General features: G+C 42.5%; 1 protein-coding gene across 1 annotated transcript in view; it reads right to left on the bottom strand.

The window, feature by feature from the left end:
* Positions 1-17,881, bottom strand: part of VPS39 (VPS39 subunit of HOPS complex) — a 47,102-nt gene that overhangs the window by 19,528 nt on the left and 9,693 nt on the right. The window contains exons 3-10 of the mRNA XM_081112772.1: positions 12,894-12,958; positions 12,539-12,581; positions 10,910-11,004; positions 9,640-9,738; positions 8,939-9,031; positions 6,822-7,005; positions 1,121-1,241; positions 885-1,005 (exon numbers count right to left, since the gene is read on the bottom strand). Of these exons, the coding sequence (XP_080968898.1) occupies positions 885-1,005; positions 1,121-1,241; positions 6,822-7,005; positions 8,939-9,031; positions 9,640-9,738; positions 10,910-11,004; positions 12,539-12,581; positions 12,894-12,958 (821 nt within the window). The remainder of the gene's footprint in view (positions 1-884; positions 1,006-1,120; positions 1,242-6,821; positions 7,006-8,938; positions 9,032-9,639; positions 9,739-10,909; positions 11,005-12,538; positions 12,582-12,893; positions 12,959-17,881) is intronic.

The raw sequence follows: 17,881 nt of genomic DNA, 5'->3' as shown, positions 1-17,881 counted from the left end.
CTGGAATCTTTTTTTATTTAGTTTTTATTTTAGAGAGGAAGAGAGAGAGAAACATGGATGTGAGAAAGATACAACAGTTGCCTTCCGTATGTGCTCCAACCAGGGACTGAACAGCAACCCAGGTATCTGCCCTGACTGGGAATCGAACTCACGACCTTCTAGTGCACAGGACAATCAACCAGCTGAACCACCCTGGCAGGGCAACCAGACTATGATCTACATTTACAGTTGTTACTTTACTCCAACATTTGCATTGTCCTTAATTTTTCAGGACCAGATCATAATCTACTAAATTATTTTATTCTATTAATTCTATGAAGTACTATAATTACAATTGACATTAATTATACATTTGCAAACTGAAAAAGTGAAATCACTTCAAGTTATATACAGACAGTCCTCGGGTTACGTCAGACTCGACGTATGTCATTTCGTGGTTACGTCACCATCTCCCATTTATTTATAAGAGAAAAAGTTCCGTCATTTCGACATATGTACATATGTGCTTTATGTTTTTTATTATTTATTTACCACAAGTGAAGGTCAGGAATTGTTATCTTTCTTTTAAATTTTTTTTACTGTTTCACTTCATTACTGCTGTGTATGTGGTCCATGTGAGTGACGTAGGTGCTTATGCAGGTGGGTTCCGACTTAAGGCGAAAATCGCGTTACGTCGCGCCATGGGAACGGATCTCTGACGTAACCCAAGGACCTACTGTAGATACTTTGAGGCAGAGTCAGACCTTGAACCCAAGGTCTCAGACTTTCAGCTCTGTGCTTTTCTACCAGTCGAAACCAAATATGAAAAACTAAACCCAAATCACCTACTCTGGAGAACAATGAGAAAGGCAGACTCACACCCAAATCTTAGAAACAAGACTTACTGCAAGCTGCAAAGCCAACTCAAACTGTTTGTCCTGGAGCAGCTGTTGGATTTGAGTTGCCATGGGGACAGGAATAAGTCTCCAAACAAAATGATTGCTGGCCACATAGATAATGTTTGATCTGGAGGCAGGAGTAAAAGTATCAGCAAAACGGCACAGGCTTTGTGATGATATAGGTGACTTTAAAGCTTTGGAATAATGATATGGCAGTTCCAGCAAAGACAGAAATTCCTTACCCTCCTGAAGTGATGAAACGAGGCCTTTGCAATTCAATGCTCTGGACCAGGAGCCTTGGCTCAAGTGTTCGGATCTCCACATATCGAGGCAACACTGCAATGATGTAGGGAGGCTGGTGCTCTGGGCAAAGAGAACATCTTGAGTTGTAGTTCTGATCTAAGGCTTTAGGTCTATGAACTGTTAGTTGCCCATTTCTAAGTTGCATTTAAACGGGATCGCCAAAAAGCCCACAGGTCAAATACCAAACGAGGATCCTATAATCTATATATATAAAAGCCCAAGTCCGACGGTTCTACCGTTCACCTGGGAGCTATGATGCGCAATAACCAACAGGGGTCAGACGCTCTGACCAGTAGAGGAGGAAGCCAGATTCCTTGTGGAATCAGCTGTGGGTTAGGTTGCTGCTGGGGCACTGTTGGCCCGAATCTGCTTCACCTGCACCCAAACCCAGAGAGGAGGGAGGAGGGAGCCTGATTCCTCGCAGAATCAGCTGTGAGTTAGTTTGCTGCTGGGGTACTGTCAGCCCCAAATCTGCTTTACCCGCACACCGGACCCCGAGAGGCGAGAGCCCAATTCCAGGGTGCGTCACCTGAGAACCGCCCTCTTGCAATCTGGGACCTCTTGGGGGATGTCAGAGAGCTGCTTTTGGCCTGATTCCCACAGGCCAGGCCGAGGGACCCCATAGGTGCACAAATCCATGCACCGGGCCTCTAGTGCAATGTATAAAGACAAAAAGGTTGTTTGCCTGAGTGATGCTAAGAGAAATCTCTTACACAAAAAGGATGCACTCAGCTTTGCTAAGAGTGACCTGATCCTACTCCTACCATTTCTCCCAAAGAGCTGGGTGGAAGCTTCACTTGCTCCTTTCTCATCAGTCACAAAGCGAGGCAAGAGGAGTGCAACTTCTTTTCCCCCTAAAATTATACTAAAAAAAAGGAGTCCCACATTTCTGGCCACTGTTGTTTCTGTTTGAGATTTTCACAGGGAAGAAATATAAAACTCCACTTGACATTTTTGTTTCTAAATATAATTTTACTAGATGCCCAGTGCACACAATTCGTGCAGGGGGGGGAGAGGGGGAGGTGTCCCTCTACCCAGCCTGCACCCTCTCCAATCTGGAACCCTTAGAGAGATGTCCAACTGCCCACCAGGATCGGGCCTAAACAGGCAGTCAGACATCCCTCTCACAATCCAGGACTGCTAGTTCCCAACTGCTCACCTGCCTGCCTGCCTGACTGCCCCTAACCACTCCCCTGCCAGCCTGATCGATGCCTAACTGCTCCCCCGCTGGCTTGATTGTCTCTAACTGCCCTCCCCTGCCAGCCTGGTCACCCCTAACTGTCCTCCCCTGCAGGCCTGGTCACCCCCAACTGCCCTCCCTTGCCAACCTGGTCACCCCCAACTGCCCTCTCCTGCCAGTCTGGTCACCCCTAACTGCCCTCCCTTGCAAGCCTGGTCACCCCTAACTGCCCTCCCCTGCCAGTCTGGTCCCCCACAACTGCCCTCCCCTGCAGGCCTGGCCCCCCCCAATTGCCCTCCCCTGCAGGCCTGGTCTCCCCCAACTGCCCTCCCCTGATGGCCTGATCGCCCACAACTGCCCTCCCCTGCAGATCATCTGTGGTGGCAATCTTGTGTGCTGGACTGATGGTCAATTTGCACATTACTCTTTTATTAGATAGGATTGATTTTTAGAGAGAGAGTAAGGGAAGGAGGGAGAGGGAGGGAGGGAAACATCAGTGTGAGAGACATTGATCAGCTGCCTCCAGCACATCACCTACAGGGGATCAAGCCCACAACCTGGGCCTGTGCCCTGACAGGGAATGGAACCGGCAACCTTTTGGTGGATTGGATGATGCCTAAGCAATGAAGGCATACTAGCCAGGGCTCCACTTAACATTTAATGGCTCACAGAGAAGGCAGCTGGATTGTGTTCTCATTGCAGCTGTTTTCTACCACTTATATGAGGTATCTAGAATGTCAAATTCATAGCAACAGAAAGGAGAATGAATGATTGTTGCCAAGGGCTAGGGGCAGGGAGAAATGTGTTGTTTAATGGGTATAAAGTTTCAGTTTTGGGAGATGAAAAAGTTCTGAAATCTGTTGCATGGCAATGTATGTAACACTACTGAACTATAGACGTAAATGGTTTAGAAGGTAGATTTTATGTTGTTTTTTTACTACAATTAAAAATAAAATTTTAAAAATTTATAAAAAATGAACCATTAGATGACATAATTGTCATACAGAAATTTAACCTCAAAGAACATATTCATAAGAATAGTTTCTTAGTGTGGCTAACTTGCTATGAATTAATTTTTCTCATCTATTTTCTGATAAAAAGCCTTTGATTTTATATTTGTAATTTATACTCGAAATGAATAGTGCAATAAAATTTTAAAGCCAGAAGGGAACTCAGAAATGAAGAAACTGGAGCATAAGTAATATTTTCATCAATTTAAATGCTATTGTTACTATGCTGCTATTTTTCATCTTACCAGAAAACACAATTAAAAAACAATGTTTTGCCCTTGATTTTTAAATTTTCTTTCAATGTTGGTCTCATTTTTTTTTTAAAGCTAGTATAATTTTCCTCAGTGTTAATTTGTATAAATATGTAAAATTTCTCTTTTTTAACCTTAATAAGATCTAATTATTATTATTATTATTATTTTAAAATATATTTTATTGATTTTTTACAGAGAGGAAGGGAGAGGGATATTGAGCCAGAAACATCGATGAGAGAGAGAGACATCGATCAGCTGCCTCCTGCACACCCCGTACTGGGGATGTGCCCGTAGTACATGCCCTTGACTGGAATCAAATCTGGGACCCTTCAGTCCGCAGGCCAACACTCCATTCACTGAGCCAAACTGGTCAGGACCTAATTATTATTTTTAATATATATTTATTGATTTCAGAGAGGAAGGGAAAGGGATAGAAACATCAATGATGAGAATCATTGATCCTGCACGCTCCCTACTGGGGATCGAGCCTGCAACCCGGGCATGTGCCCTTGACCGAAATCAAACCCAGAACCCTCCAGTCCACAGGCCGATGCTCTATGCACTGAGCAAAACCAGCTATGGCAGGTCTAATAATTTTTTAAAGGTAATCTATAGTAGAAATCCTGTTTGTTGTCATATTGCATTTGTTCAGTCTCCCCCAACTCTTCAGTAGTGTTTCTCAAACACAATAAAAATGGTCTGGATCTCTTTGTATCTTCAAAACTTAGAGTGGCTAGTGTGCAGCAGACATAATAACTGGCTGACAATGACATGATTCATCTATTCCTCAAGCATTTACTAAAAGGCCATGTTTCAGACCCTCCCCAGAGGGGATGGAGAGAGGAGTCCAGAGTTCACAGAGCTCCTACAGGAGCAGAGGTGACAACTCCCTCACCCAGCAGGACCATGTGGGTGCCATGACAGAGAAACCTGAAAGGCTCTGGAAGCAACGAGGAGGAAGTGGCTCGCTCTGCCAGTGAGTCAGAGAAGCCTCCATAGAGGAAGTGCCGCTGCATGGGGCCTTGTCATATGAGCAGGGTGCTGCTGGGTGAGAAGAAAGAAAAAGGGAACAGTGCAGACAATGGCAGTGAGGGGGAATCCAAAATGACTGGAGCCTGCCCTGGCCGGTTTGGCTCAGAGAAGAGAGTGTTGTCCCGCAGACTGAAGGGTCCCGGGTTCGATTCCGGTTAAGGGCACATACCTAGGTTGCAGGCTTGATCTAATCAGGGCATAAACTGAAGTCTCACATCGATGTTTCTGTCCCTCTGTCTCTCCCCCTCCCTTCCACTCTCTCTAAAAATCAATGCAAAAATATCCTCAGGTGAGGATTAAAAAACAAAACAAAAGGAAAATGACTGGAGCCTGTGTGAAGTAGTTAGGATGCGAGCAGAAATAAAAGTGCGGTTTAAAATGTAAGCCATTCTAGGCTTAGTCTTCCTCCTGTCAGATGGTGAGTCCTACCCTCCCTGGAAAGAACACTCTCTCCTTCAGAACGTTAAGGCACAGAAACGTCTCTGAGAAACACTGCTGGGGCGCTGGGCACCTACAAAGGTCTAGAACAGGATGCTCAGGCCGGGGAGCCAGAGCAAACTCCAAGCATATTACACACACCTTCATCTAATCCAAACGTTCTTCCGAACAGGGCCCCTAGGACATCAGGGAGCTTCTTGGGAAGCACAGTAACCTCCTTGGGTAAAAACTGCTGATTAAAACTTTAACCCTGCTATTCTGGCTTCTGAAAACATTTGCTTGTTTAAATAATAGGGAAAATAAGACTAATCGCCACTCCAGAGAGGTCATAAACTATGCCCCAGACAGAGCTGTCAGTGCTGGCGCCAGGCCAGGCCTTGAGATATGGTCTCACGGCCCTGTCCCAGCACACAGGACTTTTTCTCAGAAGGTCCGCAAGTCTCGTACCAAATTTGGAAGACAAAGAACTGAAAAGAGTATAAATAGAAAAGACTTCCTCTATTTGGGCCCAGAATTTGACAGAGAAACTCTACTCTGCGCCCATTAGTACTAGCGTAAAAATAGAAGACTCCAAATTAATTTGGCTAATTGATTAAGGTGTCTTCTGATTTACAATGTAACACTTGGGAAGCTCTTAGCCCCTCAAACTCACTAATATGCATAATCTTGGGCCTTATCATATACCATCCTTTTGATTTCTCTTCCTCTGGTCTATTAGTCTCTAACCACCATTAGAATAACCACCCGAGAATCTGATACTTTTATCAAGACGCTCTACCCCTGAGGAATGTACTGGCCTCTCCAACCTTGGCATGGGCCTCTAACAAGTGGCCCTAACCTTCTTCTTCCATAATTCAGACCCTGGTCTGGCCAGGTCAGTCTCTGGCATGGCCTCTCACAGAGCAGCATGTCTTCGACATTTTACTCGCTTTTCAAACTATGCTTTCTACCTGGAGTGACAGGGAATTTTTCTTTAAGCCAGATCCTAAATTCCCTGCTGGTCTAGTGCAATCTTATCGACGTAATGAAACTACCTCCTGCCTCCTGAACAATGAACTTCCCCTTTCAGGAGTTCAGAGCTGAACTACTGACTCTCAGCTCATCCAATTTAACACCTTAAGCAGTGCCTTCAGCAGTTTTGTAACTTTTTAGAAAATTTAAGTTTGTCCAGAGCTAAAGTCCTTAAAGTTTGTATGTCCCACTCCATAGCAGTAACTGTTATTACAATGTTCATTCTTTCAACTGGCAATCCCTTCGCAGAGAGCTGGGAGCCTGAGGCAGGTGTGGGACAGAAACGACGGACAGAGACTGACACCTAAACACAGCCTGCACCTCTCAGCTACAAGAACAGCAGCAATAACCCTCATGTGAGGACCCTTCAGTACTGAGTTATATGTATTACAGAAAAAAATAAGGAGTTTCCACTACTTGGCAGAGGACACAACAAAACCATTAAAAATAAAGAAGTAAAGATAGCAGCAGAAAATTACTTTAAAATGTGCAATTCTATTTAGATTTTCCCTGCCTCTGGGGCAAACATCAGCTGTCCACAAAAACCAGAATATCCCATTTTCAATAACCCTACAACAGCTGCCTAGTTATAAGAAGGGGAACTGAGAGTGAATGACACTGTTAACCACAGTCTGCTAAAGCTATTCTTCCGTTCTTCGAAGGTGGCACACAGCCCTAGCCCAAAGCGGGCAGCAGCAGCTACTGCTGGTCTCACCCATGGCCACTGGTATGTCCGTCCAGTTCAGGGCGCATTTCTGTGTGCAGATCCCCTCCTCATTGAGCACCACGGTGAGATCATCCTGACCCACGGCCACTTTTCTATCTGCCAGAGGGGCAACTAAGGGCTCCAGCTGCTTTCCTGTTGGGAAGAGCTCTTTGATAGACCCCTTTCCATCCACCTGCGGGAAGACAGAGTCAGTCACCCAGCATTCTCTGACCCGAGGCACGAACACGGCCTGGAAAAATCAAGATAAAACCCAAAACCTACAGAAGTCAAAAACAGTCCTTATATGGCACAAGGAAATAGATAGCAAATAGAATTTGATAGAAAAATTTTGTCATCACTATGTAGAACCAGTTCTCTTCTTCCCTAACACAGAGAAAGCGTCTAGCCTGGCAAATAACAACGTCTAGTGCGGGCCCGGATGAAGAGCAACTGGTACGCTCCCACTCTGCTGGTGAGGATGCAAAATGGTACAGCCGTCCTGTTTGTTAGTTTCTTTTAAAGTTACATATACGCTTATGATGTAACCTAGCAATTCTACTACTACGCACTTGTCCAAGAGAAGTGAAACTTATTTTTTTATTATATAAAAACCCATATGCAAATGTTTATAGCAGCTTTATCATAATGGCTAAAAACTGGAAACAACTTTGCCTTTCAACTGATGAATGAATAAACCAACTATAATACATTCATACCATAGAATACTACTCAGCTATAAAAAGAATATATTGACACAACACAGGCGGATGTCAAAGGCATTACAGTACACTAGTCATATATATGATTCTGATGATTCTGTTTATATGACATCTGGCAAAAGCAAGAATAGATTACTGGAGGCTGAGTGTAGGAGGGTTGACCTCAAGAGGCAGCATGAGGGAATTTCAGGAGTGATGGAACTGTTCTAAATCTTGATTGTGGTGGTGGTTATAGAACTCTGGGCAATTTGTCAAAACTCAGAACTATACATCAAAAACAATGAATTTTACTATATGTAAATAAATGAATAACTTGTAAATATCCTGGTCCCATAGCAAGATTTTCCACGCTCAAATGACTCTAGCCCTAAGTGGGAGATGGAAGCATCCAAGGCTGTCAGGTAATAAAACACCCCAACTCTTGGCTGTCTCCCATCCCCCAGACTTCTCTTAGCAACTATATGCCTAGATGCAAGCTTGCTATTCAGCCAACTGTACACCAGTAACTCCTTTACGAACTTGCAACTCTGATGTTGATAAAAGTAAAAGGTAGGATATTCCAACAATGTAAATATGGAACAAATACATTAACTAGATAAATAATGACGAGCTAACTTGGGGGGGATGGGGAGGGAGAACGGCTTCTAGAACTGCCAAGTCTGGATTATGAGAGGGATATGAAGCTAAGAAACTTAGATTATGAAACGAATGGTTATCAACCTTTTTCTATAGTTGGGTACATATAGTGTGCATAGTGGAGGAAAAAAGACCAATGCCGTAGATATTTACTGCTTAGGTGAAAAGAAAAAGCAGGTTATACTGTATATTACATAACATATATAATACAATACATATACATGTATAACATGGTATTTTTATAAACAGGATGGAAGTCCATATACCAAAAGGTTAACAGTGATTATTTTTGAGTGGGGGGATTATGGATCATTTGCACCTCATTTATTTTCCTTTTATCTGTATTTTCTTATTTTCTATAATAAATACGTATGGCTTTTGAAGTTTAGAAAAAAGCAATGAAAATAATTTTAAGACAAATATACTAAAAGAGGCAGATAGCTCAAAGTCTTAAAAATACTTAATACTAAAATAGCAGTCCATGATAATGCTGTTGGAGGCAAGCAGCCCTAATGATCTGTTCCAATAATTCGATTCAGTATGTGGATCTTCATTATGTAGAGAACTGAGAGCTGACTCTGCCTGGCTTAAGATACACAGACATCATATGTGTGAAAGATGCTGAGAGCATGAAAAATAATCAAACATACAAGCACAAACTCTTTTATGTCAAAAACTCTACTTTAGGCAGTCTCTTGACTTATACTTCAGAAGCATAGACTCATCTTCCCCAAAGCAAACTGATGATATTTGCAAAATGATAATTTTTACCCTTATGAGGTAGTAGTCTCTCTTGAAACCCACACAGATAGAATTTTCACACCACGCCATGGACTTGGGCACGTCTGGTACACTAAAGTCCCCCTGAAGAAAGAGAGCAGAAGTTCAATTGGAAAGATGTTAAAAGAAAAAAAAAAATTACAACGTTCCTAATATTCCACCCCCATTCTGCAAAATCACCCTCATCCTCATTTGAATTCAACTCCATAAGCACAAGACCAGGAAACCACCCATAATAAAAATATAGCTGGTCCTTGAATAACATCATTTCAACAACATCATTTTGTTATAATGTTGACAAGATGCTGTAGGAATTTAACTCTTGTTTATAGCAATGAGCCTATTTTGTTATATGTCATTTTGCTTAAAGTTGCAGAACCTATCAACAACGTTCAGTGAGGACTTACTGTAAGTCACCCAAGCACTGGACAAGGTGCATCTGGAAAGGTGAAAACTCACTTTGAAAAAACCAATCTGTACAATTGTACTGCTGCTGCCTCTGAAGACCACGAGACTCTGACCGAGGGGCATGAGGAAGCTCTGTGTATACACAGCAGAGCACTCATCCGGAGAGAACTCCAAGACTGGGGTCATGACCGTCACTACAACTGAACCATTAGTCTTTCAAGCTGTGGATCAACTAAAGCAGGACCTCCCACCCAACCGATGGACCAGGTGACAGTGAACTTTACCTGCAATTCATGAAATTCCCTGTCCTTCCAGAAATAGAGCTGCAGCTTCTTTTTCACAGCGACACACATCCGCAACACCTCCTCTCCAGTCTCTCTGTGCTGCAAATACACGCCCAGAGCAAATGAGGATGCACACAATTACTCCATCACTGAGTGACAACTAGATTAGAGATTTTCTACCTTGAAATGGCTACTAATCTGAAAATCCCATCATGAGCTGAAGAATACCGTTCTCTAAGATGTATTCAGAAACAACAGGCTGAGAGCACTTCCCCCCCACGGGCTGCTAGTCAGAGGCCCTTGCACCAGCAAATCTGTGGACATTCACAATTCAGAGAGGAAAATCCCAGGGCGGGCCTTTACCTACATAACCGCTTCCTCCCTTTTTTCCTTTAAATGCTTCTCACTCATGGCTGTCAATTCATGCTGGATCTGAGATCAGCATGGTCAGTGGCCACTTTCAATCCTTTAAAGAAGTAGTGGGAGGCTGGCGGGGGGTGGGGGTGGGGGGTGGGGGTGTGTGTGTGTGTGGGGGAAGACCCAGCCAGTGTGCTCAATGGTTAGCATCATCCCATGTACCAAGAGGTTGCCAGTTTGATTCCCAGTCAGGGCACATGTCCGGGTTGCAGGCTCAATCACCCAGTAGGGGGTGTGCAGGAGGCAGGTGATCAATGATTCTCTCATCAATGTTTCTCTCTCTCCCTCTCCCTCTCTGAAATCTTTTTTTTTTTTTAATTTAAAAAGAAAAAGGAGTTGGCGGTAAAGAAAATGTCTACGCATAAAACAATGCAGATCATAAATGCTAAAAAGTGATCAAAGTTGTGGGTAAGGCAGATTTTAAAGAATATAAGGGTGGTGAATTAGCAAAAAATGAGAAATGTCTTTCCTGAATGACAAAAGCTCCCTAAAGACAGAAGCCACGATGATATGCTTAGAATAAGAGTCAATTTAATGTCTCACAGCTATGTTCATGGTTCACTTCCCAGTAATGTTTTCTCCATCACAGGTGCTTTTATCCTTGGTTAGTTGCCTCCTGCCATACAGCTGTCTGGTGCTTTAATTAGCACACATACCAGAAATGCAAATGCTTCAACCTCAGACTACATACTAACGGGGAAATTTCTCTAATACAATCCAAAATCAAATATTCTCTTTAGAGTCTCTGCTGGGATTGGATATCAATGTTATTCTTCCCATCTAATGGTATAAATGATGGAGGAAAGACTTTTTCTTTAAGCACAAAGTTGAATTTCATCTTGCCTACACTTACCTGGAGGTCACATGTGAACAGCGATGCTCCCTTTGCTTTTGAAACCGTAGTGATTTGTTGAAATGTCAATAGGTCATGGACATAAATATTATTTTCTGTTTAGAAGGAAGCAAAACATCACAATAAATTATCACAATTCTCTAATACAGCCACCTTCAAGACAAAGACAAAACTAGAACCACCAGCAGAACCAAATGGCAAGGGTTGGTTGTAGATGTACCTTCAGTTTCACTAACAATGATTTACTCTGGTCTGTTACAAAACAGGAAGAGGTTCCTCAGTCTTCTGAACTTGGATGTTTTGTTCCTTTAAATTGTGGCTGGCTTAAATAAAAGACCTCTTTCACTTCCAAAGCACTCTCATACTCCTTCTCAAGTCTGGAAATTTGTGATGCAATGTTTGTATAAGAAATGGTTGTCAAAGCTACTTATATCGGGAGGCTCCAATAAGAGAAAGGAAACCCCCATGGATTTTGTACAAACCAATTGCAAGGATTTCTTTTCTAGCAAAGCATACAAAAGGATTTCACTCAGGCCTCGATCTAGCTTCTGTCATGAATGCTCCTCTCCATTTTAAGCCCAAGTTTAAAATGACTCTACCACTTGGGCTCTGGGCTGAAAGTACTGAGTGTGCAGCAGGCTTCTAGTCTGCTTGCCAAGGAAAGTCCTCACTGGCTGCCACCCATGAGACTGTGGCTTCACACAGGCCCTGGACAGCCTGGCCCTGATCGGTCTTTCACCTGCCTCTTGCCCCTCTCCACCTAAGTCTGGCCTGTTCTCAGGGCCTTTGCTTAAGCTCCGTCTTCTGCCTATAATGCTCTGCCTACCACTTTCGTTCTGCCACAATCCTAATCACCCACTAAGTAATGCTGTCCCTCCCATTACTAAGATCCCACAACACGTTTTATAACTCTCCACTGTAACTTACCACACGGTATCATGATTACTTTTTATCATTTCAGTCTTCACATTGGAACACAAGATAGAAACCAGGTCTTATTCAACATAGTATCCCCAATGCCTAGAGTAGGTCTCAATGAATATTTGCTTGATTACTGAATGAATAAATGAATGAATGAGTGAATAAATGAAGTGACACTTCTTGGAGAACAGAGTTCAAGTTTATGGAGGCTGTTCTTGCCTTATTTACCTCTGTAGCCTGTTATATATTACTAGAGGCCTGGTGCATGAAATTCGTGCACAGGCCTATACCCTCTTGCAGTCCAGGAGCCCTCGAGGGATGTACAAATGATGGCTAAGCCCATAGTCGGACATCCTTAGCACTGCCATGGAGGCGGGAGAGGCTCCCACCACCACCATTGCGTTCGCCAGCCATGAGCCCAGCTTCTGGCTGAGTGGCGCCCCCACCCCCACCCCCACCCCGTGGGAGCACACTGACCACCAGGGGGCAGCTCCTGCATTGAGCGTCTGCCCCCTGGTGGTCAGTGCATGTCATAGCAACCAGTCATTCCATTCGTTCGATTTGCATATTAGCCTTTTATTATATAGGATTTGGAACATGTCAGTTTCATTGTTAGTAATAATTACCAAATTAACCATGAAAGGATTAATTAGGTCATAGCTTGTGTTTTTTGACACATGAAATACAATCATAGCCCCCCTTTCTTACCTAACAAGCTGACTAGAATCTTAAACTGGGAAACCACATGGATCTGGAAAACAGCAAATCATTAGACTTCATTAAACATTCCTGACAAGGGTTAACAAACATTCATTTAACTACAGTACCAAAAAGGGACTAAAGAACCTACACCAATAATAGGGATCTGACTTATTATTTATGTGCAATCACAGTTTCTGCTTGTGAAAGGATCTCAGACACATGATGGATAGACAGAAACCCCTGAATAAATGGGAGGACAGAGCAGAGGATTCAAAGAGTTAAATGATGTTACCGAAGTTCTAGTTCTGACAAAGTCTCAGAGAAGTCAAATATAAATGTAGCAACCACCATCACTGCCTACCTGCTGAATCTTTTTGGAGAAATTCTTATTGGATTTCTCTAGTGTCACTTCAAACCTGTTGCAGCCTATGGAAAAGAAAGAAAGAAACACAGTTCCAAACACAGGGCCATATACAAAGAAAACGACCACACAAAATGCTGCTCCATACACTCTCCCACAGGGATCTTCAACAGTTCCTAAAAGGCTAGAAGGCAGAGACGTATACGAGCCAGCTGTCTTTACTGCGTACGGTAAGTTGCTTTCAACTCCAGTTTTAGAGCAGAGGATTTCATGCGCTTCCACTTGGCATTAGCAGACAGTACGACACCACAGAAGTTTACTGAAGCTGCAAGGTACTTGTGAGTCTGAACATCTTATCCTACAAAATAGTACCTTGGCAAAGTATTTCACAAAAAAAGAGTATAAAAAGTAACAGTCAAATGTTTAAGAGTCCAAGCAATGAAAACCAGCCCAAAGCAGCCTTAGATCCAATTCCAACCAACTCCTAGCTGCTACCCGATGTTCTGGGACAGAGCAAACACACTCAACACCATCCCCAGAGCTAAAGCAATTTAACGCATCTACACTTACTGCCACTTTCAGGTGATGCCACAGCTGCTGGCACTGTTGCAAAAAAGGGGGAAAAGTTATGTACCATAAAAATATGTGAAGCCAGCCTTGCTGGGATGATAAACATATTCAGCCTCAAAAGTCACCAAAGAGTCAAAAAGGAAATAATTGATAATAACAGCAGCTATCATTAATTGGGTTAAAAAATTTGTGTTTCCTGTAACCTCATAACTACCCCCAAGAAATCAGTACTATTATTCCAATTTCCTATCTGAGGGGCCTGATAGGTCAAGCAGTTCGCTAGCAGCCAAGTGAAAGACAGCCCGGAACAAACTCAGGGCTGACTGTCCAGCCTGTGCGGAGTCCACACCTTGCTCCCTGCCTCTCAGCGTGTGGACAAACTACTCACACTGCTGACCCGTTGCTCCCACCCCTAGGTGGGCTCCTGCCCACCCCAGTCGGTAGGGATTCAATGAGGCATCCACAAGGGCCCGTGCCACCAAAGCTGGTCACACTTCCCCCGTGTGTAACTCAGCAGGGAAGATGAAGAAGGGGCCGTTTAATGTTTATTGCATTTTTATATTGCATATAAAAATATTATATTTAAAATCATTTTTTCTTGAAGTATTAATGTTAAAAAAGAAGGGGCCCGTATGAGTCCCAAGAAATCATTTGGTCTGGCCCTGCCAAGGCATTAGGAGTGAGTTAATTAAATGTTTGACCAAATACAGCAGGCTAATTTTTAAGCTGATAATTTTGTATGGCCCACAAATGATGTTATAAATATCCAAATGGCCCTTGGCAGAAAAAGGTTCCCCACCCCTGGCTTTAAGGTAATGATTTTAAAAACTTTTTGGTCTCAGGACCCCTTCATAATCTTAAAAATTACTGAGGACCCTAAAACTTTTATGTGGGTTATAACTAGCAATGTTTGCCACACTAGAAATTAAAACTGAAAAAATTTTAAATACGTATTTATTAACTCAAAAATAACAAGCAATAAATCCATTACATTTAGCACAACATATTTTAACCAAAAAAAGCGCTTATTTTTCCTAATTTAAAAAATGCATTGTTTTATATTTTTGCAAATCTCTTTAGTGTCTGGGTTAACAGAAGACAGCTAGACTCTCATATCTGCTTTGATACACTGTTTTGGTTGAAGTATAGGACAAAAATCTGTCCTCACATGGGCATATAGTTAGATATAGGAGGAATATTTTAATAGCTTTTCTAGATTAACTGTGACATCTTTGATACTGTTCCAAAACTTGACAAATGAAGTTTCTTACAATGTGGAATCTGAAACCTGTTAATGAACTTTTCTGTTAAAGTCCATTGGTCTATCATACACTTTAAATGGATCTGTTACTCATGATTTAGAAACTACATGCTCTGGAAAATATTGGTTCACTGAATTATGCAGATTTTCCAAATGCTGGCACATTTTGTTATAGGATACTTTTTTTTTTAAATCATTCATTATCCCCTGTCCCAATCTCATCAAAAAAATCTTTAGTATTGAGAAGTTGTCAAGCTCATGGGAGTGCGTACAAGTTTTCCACAATTCCAATTCTCTCTTGAAAGCTTTTATTGTATCATTAGCAATAAAATGCCAGTTGTGCCCTAACAGGTTTGGCTCAGTGGATGGAGCGTCGGCCTGCAGACTGAAGGGTCCCAGATTCGATTCTGGTCAAGGGCATGTACCTGGGTTGCGGGCACATCCCCAATAGGGGGTGTGCAGGAGGCAGCTGGTTGATGTTTCTTTCTCATCAATGTTTCTAACTCTCTATCCCAATAAAATATATTAAAAAAAATAATAAAATGCCAGTTGTTTTCTTTGAAGTGACAGATTCCCTTTGCTTATTTTTGAGAAAATATCTACCAAATACACAAATGATCTGAAAAACCATAATCTATCGGTCAGTCATTCTTTCAAGCAAAAGCGATGCTCCGTGAAAAAAAGTGGCCAGTTTGGCTCATAACTCAAACATACAAGTACTCTTCCAAACTGAGACAGCCACTGTGCTTCGTGCCTGGGCACCCGGCAGAAGAGCTCTATGTGAACTTCCCATGACATCACAGAGATCATTAAAAAGATGTGTTCTCATAGGTAAGATATAATGAAATGAAGAATTTTTACTGCCTCACAAAGAATATTCTTAAGTGAAACTGGCTTTAACAAAACAAAACCCCAAACCACTGTGAGTGCATGATGGAGAAAACACGACTACTAGTACAGTTTGGTAGCAACAAGTTTGTTGACCACTGTCTTGAACTTGTGCTAAGGGGCCAGCAGTTTTATTTTTTTTAAATATTTTTATTGATTTCAGAGAGGAAAGGGGAGGAAGAGAGAAACAGAAACATCAGCTGCCTCCAGCAAGCCCCCTACTGGGGACTGAGCCTGCAGCCCGAGCATGTGTCCTGACCAGGAAACGAACCCTGACCTCCTGGTTCATAGTTCCACGTTCAATCACTGAGTCCCGCCAGTGTGGTTGGGGTCAGCAGTTTTAGCTACCGTTACTTTTGTATCATTGGTGCAAATGTCAGTAACTGTTAGTGAAAAAAACAATAATCTTTAGTGTTACTGTGAACTTAGTTGGCCTTGTGGACCCTCTGAAAGGACCTGGGGACCACACTGTGAGAACCACTGCTCTGGCGCAGACAGCACCACTGAAGCAAGCCTAACGTTGTTAAGACCTTAGACGGGAACTAACCTGGCCCCTATGCTTAAGGTATGAGTAGGGTGAGGCCCAGAGACTTTTGAGCTAAAGGAGATGGCTCAGGTCAGATCAGAACCCAGACCCCTTAATACTGGATGACACCTTCTTACCCACTCCCTTTCCTCAGAAAGACAGTCTAGTTGCAGACCTCTCCAGCTTTATAATATCTCAAGTTGAGAAACCAAGTTAGTTCTATGCTGATTCACGGAGGCCCAGGCCTATTTCTGGCCCTTAAGCAGACCAGAGCTAGGCCAGAACGGAACTACTCTATTTGGGTACAGGAAGAAGAAGAGTTTCTAATCAGAGTTTGATTTCCTAATAGTCTAAGGTAGGCTAATATTGCTATTCAAATTGCCTATGGGAAAATTGAGGCCCAGGAAGACTAACTTGTCAAAGGGCACATGGTGAATTGATCACAGGACAAGGAACAGTCACCATCAGGGGTCCACATCAGATTAACACAAATATTATCAGTTTGAGTCCATACTATGCTGAAAGATTTATTTTGATAGTCTAGTTGTCAATTCCTCACTAGTTACACAGAAATGGTATATTAAACAAGTGGCTTTATTGTAATACTTGTATTTGATGGTACAAAGAACTACTTATCTATTAGGGAAAAAGAATATTAGGCTCTTATCTCCCTGTTCTGCATAGTATCTGAGCCCAAAGTAGAGTCAAAACACAGCTATTGAATGCTGAATAAAATCCAAGGCAAGCTTAATTTTCAAATTATAGACTGGGTAGATGTCACAGAATGCAAATATTCTGGCTCTGAAAACTAAAAACTTATAGCAAGGACCAGCAAAGTACTGCCCCTGGGTCAAATCCAGCCTTTGACATGTTTTTGTAAATAAGGTTTTACTGGAACATAGCCATGCCCTTTCTTTTACATATTGGCTACCTTTTTGCTACAATGGCAGAGTTCAGTGGTCACAACAGAGATCTTATAGCCTGCAAAGCCTAAAATATTTACTACTTGGTCCTTTTTGGTACAAGTTTGCTGATTGCTGATTGAAAAGAAAGTTGAAACACTTAGAAATGAAATAAACGGCCGAAACCGGTTTGGCTCAGTGGATAGAGCGTCGGCCTGCGGACTGAAAAGTCCCAGGTTCGATTCCGGTCAAGGGCATGTACCTGGGTTGCGGGCACATCCCCAGTAGGGAGTGTGCAGGAGGCGGCTGATCGATGTTTCTCTCCCATCGATGTTTCTAACTCTCTATCTCTCTCTCCCTTCCTCTCTGTAAAAAATCAATAAAATATATTTTTTAAAAAAAGAAAAAAAAAAGAAATAAACGCTCTGTTTTGAACTTCTGGTTTCTCTTCTCACTGCACCACAGCAGGTGCCTTCCTCATCTTCCTATTGCACCAGTGAAGGGTAGACGAATATGCACCCCAAATATGCTACTTTGGCTTAAGAATTATTTTGAGCTGAAGGCAACTAAGAAGAAGCAGATATAAGATAAACTCCCTCTGCCCTGGGTGATATGGCTCAGTTGGCTGAGCGTCATCCCATGCACTGAGAGGGTGCCGGTTCGATTCCTGGCCAGGGTGTATGCCTGGGCTGCAGGCTCAATCCCTAGTAGGAAGCATGCAGGAGGTAGTTGATAGATATTTCTCTCATCAATATCTCACTCTCTCTCTCCTTCTCCCTTCCTCTCCCTCTAAAATCAATAAAAACAAAAACAAAAAACAAACAACAAAAAAAAGCTCTCT

The sequence above is a fragment of the Myotis nattereri genome, assembly GCF_964212035.1.
Source record: "Myotis nattereri genome assembly, chromosome: 1".
Taxonomy (NCBI): Eukaryota; Metazoa; Chordata; class Mammalia; order Chiroptera; family Vespertilionidae; genus Myotis; species Myotis nattereri.
The sequence above is the reverse complement of the archived record's forward strand: the minus strand, read 5'-3'. Positions and strand labels throughout refer to the sequence as shown.